Here is a 12,798-nt window from a genome sequence, read left to right as displayed (position 1 = left end):
TGCTTCCCCATCATGGCTAAGCTGCCGTCCCTCCTTTCTTCCCCTTTTCTCACATCTTTCTAAATTTTCCTTGAAATCATTATTCTGTCCGTGCCTTCTCCTTGTTCTCCCTCCTCTTTTTTTTTTCTTCTTCTTTCTTTTCTTACTTTCTGCCTGCTCCAATGTCTAACTCCTGAGCTTGTTAGTCCCCCTACTGAGGCAATCACAGGGCAGCTAGCAGGTAGGCAGAGGGGATCTAACAGTCTGACACTCGGAGTGCTAATTAACCTCAGGATCACTGTGGTCAAGCAGCGGAAAGAGGGATACAGGGAGGAATTGGGGGATAGAGAACGAGGGAGAGAAAGAAGAGAAAAGGCTTAGATTGACTGGAGGGTGAGGAAGAGATGGAGGGTAGAGAACAGAGGAGGCAGCAGGAGATGTGTGACGGAAGAGACACCGGGGATAGAGAGGAGAAAAGAAGAGAGAAAGAGAGAGACCAGTGAAGATTAATCACAGACTGAGGAGGTAGGGGTTTGGATGGATAGACCAAGAAAGATGGAGGAAGAAAGATCAGCCCCGAAGGCAGATTGATGGGGATACAGATGGGCAGTGGAGATGGCTGTGAGGAATAAAGAAAAGACAATGGAGAGAAGAAAGACTATTTGGGGATAGGATGTTACTAATAGTAACGGTCCAGGCAAGTTTGCCTCTTCATCAGTAAACTAAGCTAATAAATGAAAGTGAAAGAGGACACTAGCAAGCAAAGCCGTGCAGATTGGATAATCACCAGACCGAAGCATTTGAGAAGCAGTTTTTGGAAGTATTTTGGGTTCTACACCATAGGTGGCAAAGGTTCCAACAAATACAAGCATGTGTGTTGACTTTGTAAAAAACAAAAAAACAAACAGCTGCCTTACTCTACAGCACAAAGACAGCAAATGTGAGGACTCTCTGCTAGCTTGCCCCCCAAGTTGACTGTACTCTTCATCCTCATCTGACTGCCTTTTCGCCACACTTGTCCTCAAGACCTTTCCTAGAAGCTCGTGAAAGGCCTTAACCAGTGAATAGCACAATTTATACAAGGTTAATGACAGAACTGGAGCCACGATTTAGAATTCAAAGTCCCACCACAATCCCAAGACACAGTGCAGTTGTTCAACACCACATGGAAAAATACAGACTATACTGAAGGATAAGACACTGTGATCATCGACAGATAGACATGGCTGGGGTTTATTATGCTATATGGGTTGCATTTAAATAATGCGTATAATACATATTTCCTAATAAATTCGATAACATACACTCTGAGATGGTTGAGTGGAAAATTGAAAGCGATCAGTGCAATATGGGATGATAGAATAAGGCAGAAAAAGAGTGATGGATATGTGGATGCGAGTGGAATGGAAAAGATAAAAGTAGATAAGATGTTATTGGGAATTTGTTTAGTTATGAAACCTATACAAACATTAATATGATGCAGATAGTAATAAAAATGAACATTCACCTGACAATGGCAACATTTAGGTTCATTAAATAGAAGTGTTCACATTACATTTGTGCAAAAAAAAAAGTGTTCTCTAGCACAGTGGTATCCAAAATACCTGCAGGAGCAGCCACTGTAATAAAAAATGCCTCAGCAACAAACAATGTGAGATCAGTGCCTTATGAAAAAGGGGCAAAATTATTAAGAGTATTACAAATGCAATAACTATGACAGGAATATGAGACATCTAGGAAAAAATTGCAAATATGTTTGAACTGAGTTATATGAACCAGAGGCAGGGGAGAGGAGGAGAAGCCTTTGGTTACACAGGAGGGAATGGAGAGAAGATATTAGAGGGAAGACTAAGAAAAGAGGAAGAGAATTGAAGCTCCTGTTAACGAGCGAGAAAAGGAGGGTGGTGTGTGGCTATGTTTTCATTAACGGCTTGGTTTGATGCCTTTTTATACCTGCATGCATTAGGCAAAGGATTCAGGCATTAGCTTCCAGCTTCTGTAACATTCATGAAATGTTAAGTAAGCTTTGGCTGAATCTTTGCAATATGGCCATGGCTTTACTCTGGCTTTTTACTCAGACCTTTTTACAAAACAGGTAATTCCCCGGCTCACAGGGAGCAATACTTTTTGAAGCCTGAAGTGGCCTTACGGTATAATTAGCAGCAAAATAATCTTGAACCTTGTGAAAATCAAAGATTTGTTCAACCCAGAGGTTGTGGCCACACCCAGCCTCTCTAGTCAAAGCTCTGAGCCAGGAATAAGGGCATAGCCTGGCTTTCCTTGGAGGAGATTAAAGACATCATTCTTGGTCAAATTTATCACTCTCCTGTGCATGAATGTGTGAGCGCACTGTATTACACTGGCCTTAACTACCACTGTGCGTGTGTGCTGTGTGTGCGCAGTTTGTCTGTCAGTTTGACCTTTTATAGTGAGCAGAGGTGGGTAGAGTAGCCAAAGATTTTACTCAAGTAAAAGTACTGTTACTTCAGAATAATATGACTCAAGTAAAAGTAAAAAGTAGTCATCAGAGTAAAAAAGTACTTGGTGAAAAAACTACTCAAGTACTGAGTAACTGTTGAGTAACGTCTGAATTATTTTTTAACAAGCATTCAATCAGACAAAAATACAAAATAATCATCTTTAGGCAAATTATAGTTCATCCAATCAATTAAATACATTTAAATTAATTAATTAATTACAAAATAGCTTAAATTAAAATAAGCCAGGTAAATTCAAGTACTTAAAAAATAAAATCAATAAAATAATAATACATAAAAAATAAATAAGCACAAGTAACACATTTCCAAACCTTTATACTTTTTTTACCGGCTCTGCAGGAACTAGAACAAGGTAATGGAGCTGCTGTTTGGCACTTTTACCAAGGTAAAAGAGGCCTGTACTACGAAGCAAGATTTGGGGTTAACGAGCTAACTTCAGGTTCACCAGGGTTTTCTGTATCACGAAGGTGGATCACTTGTTACCAGGTTCAATTGCCGTGCTAACTTATGCTGGACGCATAACCTGGTCGGGAGCAGGTTAAGTTGGAGATGAGAGATCAACCGGTGTAAAAGCACGCCAACTGACCAATCAATACTCTATTGATAACGGCGTCACCGTTCTTAGATGATCAGGTGGAGCTCGGTGCACGGGGGGGGGGGAGAGAGAGAGAGATGGGTGCGCTCATACAAAAAACATTTAGAAATCGACAACCCCGTTAACATTCCCTGATGGGTATATTTTAGTGCTGTCAAACGATTAAAATATTTAATCGCGTTAATCGCATTAATGTCATAGTTAACTCGCAATTAATCGCACATTTTTATCTATTTAAATGTCCCTTGATTTCTTTTTTTCTCATTTTAATGCTCTTAACATGATACAATACTTTTTAAATGGTGCCTGAACCGAAAGATATATATATATATATTTAAAAAAGGAGCACCTTGTTCAATTGTATTTGTCTGTTCTGTATGTTCAAAAATATAAAACAATAAAAAGTTTATCTAAAAAAAAAAGGAGCACAAAACAGTGAAAACAACCACTGGATGGGAAAAGGGTATTTTACAATTACAGTGAATGCACCACGAGGCTGGCGAGGCGAGCAACATAACATCATGACAGTTTTTCAGACAACGACAGCTACAGTCCGGTGTTGGAGTCCTCTCCAGTGAAATACAGACACACTTTACACCGTTTAGCTGTAAACATTTTAACTGTGTTTAATCCAGCTGCTAGCTAACGGTAGGCTAACGTTACCTGCTGCTAAGTGTAGTGTTGACTGGCCTCCTGTGCGGCAATAGGCTCGTTCGAGAGGAGCCATATCTGTGCAGAATCTATCACCGGCGATCGCCGCCCAATGCATGCCGGTTAGATTTGTGTCCGACTTGATCCCGACTTGCTCTGACTTCATGCACACATGGGCAACGATAATCTCACGAGATCAAGGCGGCCGCAGTTTTTAGAGCCAGGCGCCGCAGTTGCTCTCCACCGACTGCAAGAGCCAGGCGGACCCAGGGCATGCTGGGAAACGCTGGAACCCATTCAAAACGGCGATTTTCGTCGAAAAGCGACTAGTTTGCAGGTATGTACTACTCTTTGGCCAGCTCGCAAGCAACTGCAAACAAGTGTGTGCAGCGTGCATGTTGTTTAGTTTCCGGTCCAGCTAGATCCGGTGTGATGTTGTAGTTTTTCTAACGTTACTAGTTGTTGCAACAGCATGTGAAAAAACTACAAAGTTTGCTGGGCCAAAAAGAACGTTAATCTCGCGATAAAAACATTGACGCCATTAAAATGGGTTTGCGTTAACGCCGTTAATAACGCATTTAACTGACAGCACTAGTATATTTATATTACATATCGGCTATTTCTCGGCTTCTTGAGCCGTGTGTAATGTGCGAAGCGGTTTGAATTATGTTTTTTATTTGCTCTCACGATCGCTTCCACTGCCAGGGTTGCAACTGAAATAATAGGCTAAAGCAACGGCAGTTTATGGAAAGGACAAGTGTAATTATGGTCAGATCTTGTGCCTGACTGATGGGGAAGTGATATTGATAAGCGTTGGGATTTACGCATCTACAGCGTTGACTATTTTTTATTTTTTTTTGCCGGCTTTCCTTCCTGTTTTAGGAAGCAGCGACTGTATTGCGTTTTGCCTGTAAAACCGTGTCTGTGTTCTTCATATTTATGTAGAATTATAGTTTGCTCTTCTTATGTAAAATATGTGGCTATTGGTCATGTTGTGCAAACATCGCCTCTTTTATGTGAACACGCGCCGCTAGATTGGGAAACCCTGGTTGATTGAACTAGTTGTTAACCACCGTCGTGACACAGCTTGCGGGACCGCGGTTGTTAGGTTAGGTGAATGTCGGGTAACTGAAATAAATCCAGGACATGTTGATCTGGCCTCTGGGGTGTTCCTCCTCGTCTATGTCTGCATTGCCGACGGCTGATTCTGACATTGTAAAGCTAACCCGTCCCGCCGATGAGTTTGAGTATGGTCACGTGACGAGACTGCACAACTACGTTTGATTGGTGAAACACAGTCACGTGGTAGAGCCTTTAGCGGGAGTCTCTCTCTCTCTGTCAAAATAAAACATTAAAATGAGGCGTACGCGGGGGGGATAAAAACAATGACCCGTAGAATACCAAAGAGGTTAAAAGAAAAGTAACGAGCTCATTGTAGCCTAATGTAGCGGAGTAAGAGTACAGTTTCTTCTTCACAAATCTATTCGAGTAAAAGTAAAAAGTATAGTGATTTAAAACTACTCCTAGAAGTATAATTTTTTCAAAAACTTACTCAAGTAAATGTAACGTAGTAAATGTAACTCGTTACTACCCAACTCTGATAGTGAGGATGTTTTTGCCCTTTTTCCCTTTTATCAATTTATATTTTAAGATCAGAACAGACTTTGGATTATGTTTAAATTAGTCTTTAAATGAGTAATACTGTAAGGTTTAGACTGCCCCACCTCCTTTAAGGATAATTCCTTCCTCTTATTATTTTAGTTTTGCCATCAAGTTAACATTGTACTCACCTCAGTGGCTGAGATCTGTGAACGCATCACATAGACGGTAGGACAAGAAACGTGACCGTCTTGCCTACAGTAATCAGCAGTAAATTAGCAGTCCGTTAACTCAGATTACTGTATTCAACCGACTGATTGTATTTAAAACTGAAAGTGAGTGCAGTGAATGTCGGTAGTGATCCGTCCTTGCACAGGAAAATTGTGTGTGCGCAAAACTATGGCAAATACCGCTTGTCTTTCTTGTTCCTCTAATTAGTGATGATGCCTCCTTCCCAGAGCCCAAATGTTACAATGACCAATAAAAACAAAGACCCAAGTTGTAATTATGTTTTAAGCGAAAGAAATACCAGACATTTACTCAAGCGACCGCTGTTGTGAGACATCTGCTAAGCATGTTGGAATAGGTGAGCACAAGGTCTTGACATAATGTCGCTTAGCTCGATCTTACATAATTCCAATTAAGTGCATGTTGTCTGTTGTCTAGTATTCCTGGTGTCAAATATTCCTCACTTAAAATCGTAATTCTGTGGCTCCCATATGTTTTTAACAAATACATAATGTGTTTGTCACACCCTCCCTCCACCACCTCTCGATTGAGCCACCCACCATCCACACCACAAATGAATGATTAAATAGCTGCCATGTCAGGTTGACCCAAGCAGTGAGTCATTGTTGGAGTCTCCAGTGCCCCTGCACTGCAGCTTGCCCTTCGATGATGGATGTTTCGGCGTCAGCTCCATCGCCAGACTCAAAGATCCCCCAAATGAATGGACTCCGTTAACTGACGCATTAATAACCCTGGTTAAATTGAGGATTTGATCAGAGACAGTGCAGCAGAGATAAATTAATGCTACCTGTCAAAGAGTATGTTCCAGCAAAGCTTGATTAACCACATTTAATCATAAAGGAGCAAGAGTTCCTAATTCAGATTTATTTTTTTATTCAGCACTTAAATGTTATTATGTGACACTGTTCTTTCAGACATGAGAGGCAGAAAAGATGGCCTCCCGAGTGACATTCTGCTGTTTATTTTTCATGACATTGCCAAGCTTTCTCAGTCCTACTCAGTGAAAGCTGTCGTGTTTGTCATGATTAGACGCCCCCTCTCCCATCCTGTCCCATTTCCCCCTTAGCCTTTTGCTGAGGGTGAAAGCCATTTGACAGTGACTTCCTCGGCTCTTCGTGTTCCTCGATCTTGTCACCTGGAAGGAGAAGTCATTGCAGAATTTTATATTTTAGCCCAGCTGCCTGGATGACATGTTTTTCAGTTGTTTGCCTTCAAACTTCAAGGACTACATCACATTTTTTTTCATGCTTTAGTGAAGGATTTGAGCCAGACCTTGTGTGAGGCTACATACTTGCACATGCATTCAAATTCAGTTGCATGCAGCACATAATGTTTGTGTTACACTGCTGTGAAAATGCTAGACAAATGCAGGATATATGGTATAAAAGAGAAGGGACTAATGATGGATGAATGCTAAAGGTTATTTGTATGCTTTGGTCTCTAATATATCTTCACTAGTTCCTGTAAATCCATGTATTACATAACACACTGAATGTGTAATAAGTAAGCAGGGGCAAAACACCTGAAATAACACAGTAAATGCGCCACTCTCACTAAAGAAGAGATAATAAAATATGTCAACTGTGCTGAGAGCTATTCTCTTCACCTCAGCTACTGTTTGGGTTTCATTATTAAGCAGTGCATCAGTTCAGCATTATCTCACTGCTAAGTTAAGTGCAGTCTAATTTAGAAAAAGTGTCGGAGAAAGAAGCGATTACATTAGGTACATGTTCTCTATCTGCAGCTTATTGGTGTTGGAATAGAGGCCAAGTTTAAACCTTACATTTTCAAATAAATGTTCTAATATCAGTTAACTAGCGGAAAGTAACAATTATTTTCATTGTCGATTCATCTTTTGATTATTTTCTCAATCGTTTGGCCTATACAATTTCATTAAATAGTCTAAAACCCCAATTTCCCATATCACGTTGACCGTCCAAAACCCAAATGTTTCCAGTTTTACATCATATACAACTTTGGAAACCAGCAAATATTAACATTTAAGAAGCTGAAATCAGAGAATTTTGGCATGCATTCTTTAGAAATTACTCAAAAGGATTAATCGATTATCAAAATTGCTGCTGATTACATTTCTGGCGTTTGACTGATTGATTGTACACTAATACATATCACTTAGCTTACACTCTTACTGAGGGACGTTATGAGAAGATGAGCTCAATTGATAGATCAGCAAAATTGCCGAAGTTCTTAAAGTCGAGCCACAGTTTACGTAAGGGTTAATGCCCGACGAGCTGTCCATTGTCAGGTATTGATGGACGACGGGGAGGCGTGAACTGTCCGACGCGCAGCGCCTGAAGGTTTGCCTAATACCTGGAACAATCATTCCCATCCTATAAGGTTCTTATGCAATGCAAACGTTGTTCACCCCTCCAGGAAATAGGAAGGACCTTAGATACGACTTGCCACCCTTAGCAACGGGAGATATTTATAGTCCGCTCAGCTCGTAGAACCCTTCAGCCCCGCTACGAGCCAGGAAGCTAACGCTGTGCTAGCAAGATTCAAAGTCAATAACATTGTGTATCATCTCGTAGCTGGTTGGCTTGGTTCCAGACTTAAAACTCTCTATATAAGCAATTTTTGAAACATCAATGAAACTATTGAATGGGGAAAAACCTTTCTGGAGTCAGAGCCGTAAAAAAAGTGGGCGGTCACTGTTGAGCTCTATAATGTACATTAACCGAAATATACCCAAGAGTGTGGCCGCCAGGAGGAAGCACTTTTACAGTAGTGACAGGATCCAACTGAAATAAACGACAGTGATTCATCTAGGACAAGAAAGCTGCACAAAAAGACATGGCTTTAAGATGTGTAAGTGGTGGATATTAATAGAGAAAGTAGAAAAGGTTGGAAAGTGGATGTAATTCTCAGGGTAGAGCAAGTGCAGTATGTCATTAAGAGCTATCTTGGGATAGAAGATCTGAGAATACAATGACTGTCCTATATTGTAGTTTCAAAACAAAACAATTTTAATCAAAATTTCTGTTCTTGTGCCGCTCTCATGCGTCAATGCACAGCCTACGTGATTTCCTCGCTGTCTTTTCGGTGTTCACTGCAGGCGCTTTAAATTAGGGCTGTTTTATAACTCCTCTGCTTATTGGGGTCTGGGCTCCTAAACAACCGTTGTAAATGGCTAACGAGTGAGGGTGACTGACAGACAGGGAGTTAGATTGATGGATGCTGCCAAAACAAAGCTGGCCTTGAGCTTTACGAGATCTTCCAAACCCTTCATCACTCGGTTCAACACAACATCCACCCTGCCTTCTAATGTGCTTTTGCTCTTTTATTCTTCAGATTAATTGTGCGTTTAAAAAAAAAAAAAGAAAGTTTGACACTCACTTGACAATATTGCATATTTAAAGGAAATGTCTGTGACATGTTGGCTTCTAGCAAACACTAGGCGGCTTACACCAATGTTTAAAATGATGAATCACCATTCATCATCAGCTGAAGGGTGTCTGTAGCCACCCATTGCTGCTACATAAATATCTTTCAGTAATCAGTGTAATAAAGCGGATTAATATGATTATTTGCCTGCCATAATATAGTGTGAAAAATGTGTACTGCGTTAGATATTGAGAAAATGGGGCACTTGTTTTATGGCACGTATGCAAATTTTGCTCCACTGTTTCAATTTCAAGAGAGAACTCTGCAGTAGGAATTTAAGATATATACAAGGTAAATATCTTTGTATTTATCTGTATTGACATTGCAAATTCATAAAGTATGCAAACAAAAGACAGATGATAAAAACGGAGGGGGAAAACCTTGAGGAGGAAGCAAGAGATACGCTCCCAGGGGTCTTGTACAAAGTGGGATCCACTCGAGAAGAAAATAACGTAGGTGGAGATGAGAGCCATTCTTCACCTCATTCCTTTTACCGTCGGGATACGACCCTCTCCCTGCCAGCACAACTGCACACGTGGGATCTGAGGGAGGACCCAACTGCAAGTGACACGGGTGCATTATCACACATTCTGACAGTGTGCGAAATCATTTAACTCAAGGTGGATTGTAGGTGCCCCTATCTGCTGGCTGTCTTTTGCTGACATTAAAATGAAACCAGTTTGTAGGGGTGCAGATAGAGCAGTCCCCTATGTTTCAGGAGGGAGTCAGGTTTGTTACGACAAAGAGGCCAGAATCCAACCAGCTACAAATGGCTCACAGAGATAAGAGGTTGGATGTTGGAAGGAAGCGCCACATGATCCCCACCGCTCTTACCTAGATACTGTATAATGCTGTGGTCCCCGGTAGATAAGAAAAAAACATTCTGGTGGAAATGATAGTCCTGCGGGAGGAGGGGTGCCAAGAAGAATGGCTGTTCCCCTGCAATATGACCATTTTTGACCGCTTTAGACACTGGCAGAGAGGGAGTGAAGCAGAGAGAGCCATGGGATGGATTAAGAGTAGGTTTGTTGAGGGTAAATGGGCAGTGATTTGGCGACCACCGCTGACCCAAACCTGAAGGGTGTTACGTCCAAACTTCAAAACAAATTATGAGCGTTGTCTGTGGACACCTGCTCCTGACTAAAGGCTACAGTTACCTCATATGGTAAAAATAAGAAAGCTCATATCACACATTTCACTGGAATTGCACCTCATACAATTTCATGTGACAAATAAAATTCATTAGGGATGATAATTTAGATTTTTATCCTGACCGATAGCCAACCCTCGTTAACCAATCATTAAATGTTTAACCGACAAGTGGGCAACTGAGTCCCAGTTCACCCGTTAAGGAGGCTGGGACATTTCCACATTCAGACAGCTGCAGACTCTTACCGGTCGCGCAGCCACGATGTTGTGTGCATGCATTGTCACGGACACATGCGGCCAGTTTCTTAGTAATAAAACCGCTTGCGCGTCTGCGCAACGGATTCAGGTCTGCAGCTGACCGCAGACTTGGCCGATGTAACCAGCCAGTCCTCATCGATATAGTGGCGTGTAGCTGGCCGTTGTGAGAGCCACGAACTTAGCAGAAACCATGCAACAAATATTGTTTTCAACTGTTTAACTGATAGTATTAATAGTCAAAATTCTTATTGTCGGTTAAACGGTTAATTATTAACATCCCTAAAATTGATTTATTGATCAGTGTAAAGCCACTACCATGGACATTTCAGCTCAGTGCAACATGGTTGCACTCTGGAGTTCATTAACTGTAAATCGAGGTAATTCAGACTGCCCTTTAGAGAGATACGCAGGTAAAGTCTTCATCTCTTGTATGTTTTCATTTCATGTGTGAATAAAATCAGAGCAAGCTCACATTGTAATTTGTAAGTAGCTCTCAGCATATGAATGTATTAGGCTGTAAGGTGTTCCACGTGAATAGTCTTACTGCAGCATGGTACCAAGAGAGTTGTCGACCACGGAGACTGCTGGGGTTTCTGGGAAAGCTGACTAGACTAGAAGAAGACTAGCAGTAGGGGGATTATTCTTTAGGGTACATTGGAATTGAAAATAGAAGATTTTGTAGAGATTTAGCCCCAATTACGCCATGATTTGCAAACAAGAAAATTGAGGTGAACACCAGCATACTCTCTCCTCTCTCTTGTGGCACCCAAAGTTACAATAATATAACCGGGGTGACAACTGCAGGCTTAATTAGTGGAAGGAATATGCATATGACCTTGTGTGCAGTGTTCATACACATAGTTGACTTTTTTTTTAGGAGCTCTGAAGGCAACATTTATGGCTGTCACACATTTTGTGCAATTCCCCCTCAATCTGTAGTCAGGTTTCAGAATTGTTGTTCAACACCAGTGACACAAGGATTATTTCACTTGCTTTCAAATTCCACCGTCTCATCCACGGGGTTGTTTCGGAATAAAGATTCCCTTTTCAATTGGAGGTTCAAATCATCAATCAACAAACCCTACCTGGCTGCGCTGAGATGGAGACCATGCAACAAGTATGTATCAGCAGTAAAGTCCGGTCAAATATGTAGTACTGAGTGAGGTTGAACCTCCAATCTTCTCCCAGAAAATGAATGTTCATTTTTATAAAATTGTATCGATTTGTTTCTGTGTTCACAGAAGCGTTTTTATGTCTTTTCCTCATGTAATCTGCTTTATTTAATGATTAAATGGGAATAACGATTGAGTTGTTATTTAATAATAATTTTTAAAGGTGTGTCCTTTGATTTGGCTCTTTTCACAGGATAGCCTGTTTTTTTTGTTTTTTTTAAGAATGCAAGTCTTCACCTGTGTAATTGTAATTTAGTTTTGGAAGGTTTTGCAAACCACTTAGGATACAAACACTGTAGGAAAAGAGAGTAAGCGAAACACAATCTGTGCTGGTGGTACAGAAACCCCCAGGGAGCTCAAAGGAAAACCCCAAACCTGTTTTTTTACACCTACTTCCCATCACAGAGAATGGTATATAACCAACAGAATATCCATATACAAACATAAACAGCAAATTGTTTGTTTTATCCAATGTGATGTTTTCTTTTTTTCCTGTGCTCTTTTGTTTTCCCAGAATGCCGAGGTGTCTGTGTTTGAGGTCAACATTCGTTTCATTGGAGGACTGCTGGCCGCCTACTACCTCTCTGGACAGGAAGTAAGAACTTGTCTGGAATAATAATATATTTGTCATTTATGTATCGAAGAGAAGACATCAGTAACAGTGTTGTTTCTTAAAAAACGAGAAATACCTCCAAATTATCATCTTACATCAGTGACTGCTACTTTAAGCTAGTGCAGCTCTCCTTTGGTTTAAAACTGCATTTAAGATTTAACACACTCCGTTTGTGTTGCGATTGAAAAGAACTCATTAGTCGTTATACAGCTTCATTTCACACTAGTGAAGCAGAATATATAATAGCAGGCATGTTCTTGCCTGTCATGCTTTATTAAATAAAAAAAGCTATAATTAGAAATTGCAGACTTGAACAGTGTTTCCTAGGAAACAGGAATATTCTGCCAATCAAAGTGAAAAAGTTTGTCTTGATTAATTAAGAGAGGAATGAATAATGATAGAGGTTTGGCCCGAAGTTCAAAAGAGGCTCTGGATTTTTGTGGTACACCTATTCAGGGTTTTCCTGACGAAGATGAGAGAACAAATGCAAATACATAATTCATTTACGGTTTGATTTTTGTGGACAGTCTTCTTGGTTCTCAGAAAAGCTCCAGTGTTGTACTTATTTTTTTTTTTTCTTTAAAAATCAGAAGCAAAGACGACTAAGCTTAATAAATGTTCTCCTCGTCA

At 40.6% G+C, this 12,798-nt stretch overlaps 1 protein-coding gene across 1 annotated transcript in view; it reads left to right on the top strand.

Moving 5' to 3' along the window:
- The window catches only part of man1a2 (mannosidase, alpha, class 1A, member 2), a 139,778-nt gene that overhangs the window by 69,445 nt on the left and 57,535 nt on the right, over positions 1 to 12,798 (top strand). The window contains exon 5 of the mRNA XM_039817834.1: positions 12,070 to 12,150. Within this exon, the coding sequence (XP_039673768.1) occupies positions 12,070 to 12,150 (81 nt within the window). The remainder of the gene's footprint in view (positions 1 to 12,069; positions 12,151 to 12,798) is intronic.

This window comes from Perca fluviatilis, chromosome 12 (genome assembly GCF_010015445.1).
Source record: "Perca fluviatilis chromosome 12, GENO_Pfluv_1.0, whole genome shotgun sequence".
Lineage (NCBI taxonomy): Eukaryota > Metazoa > Chordata > Actinopteri > Perciformes > Percidae > Perca > Perca fluviatilis.
This window is presented reverse-complemented; position numbering and strand designations above follow the sequence as displayed.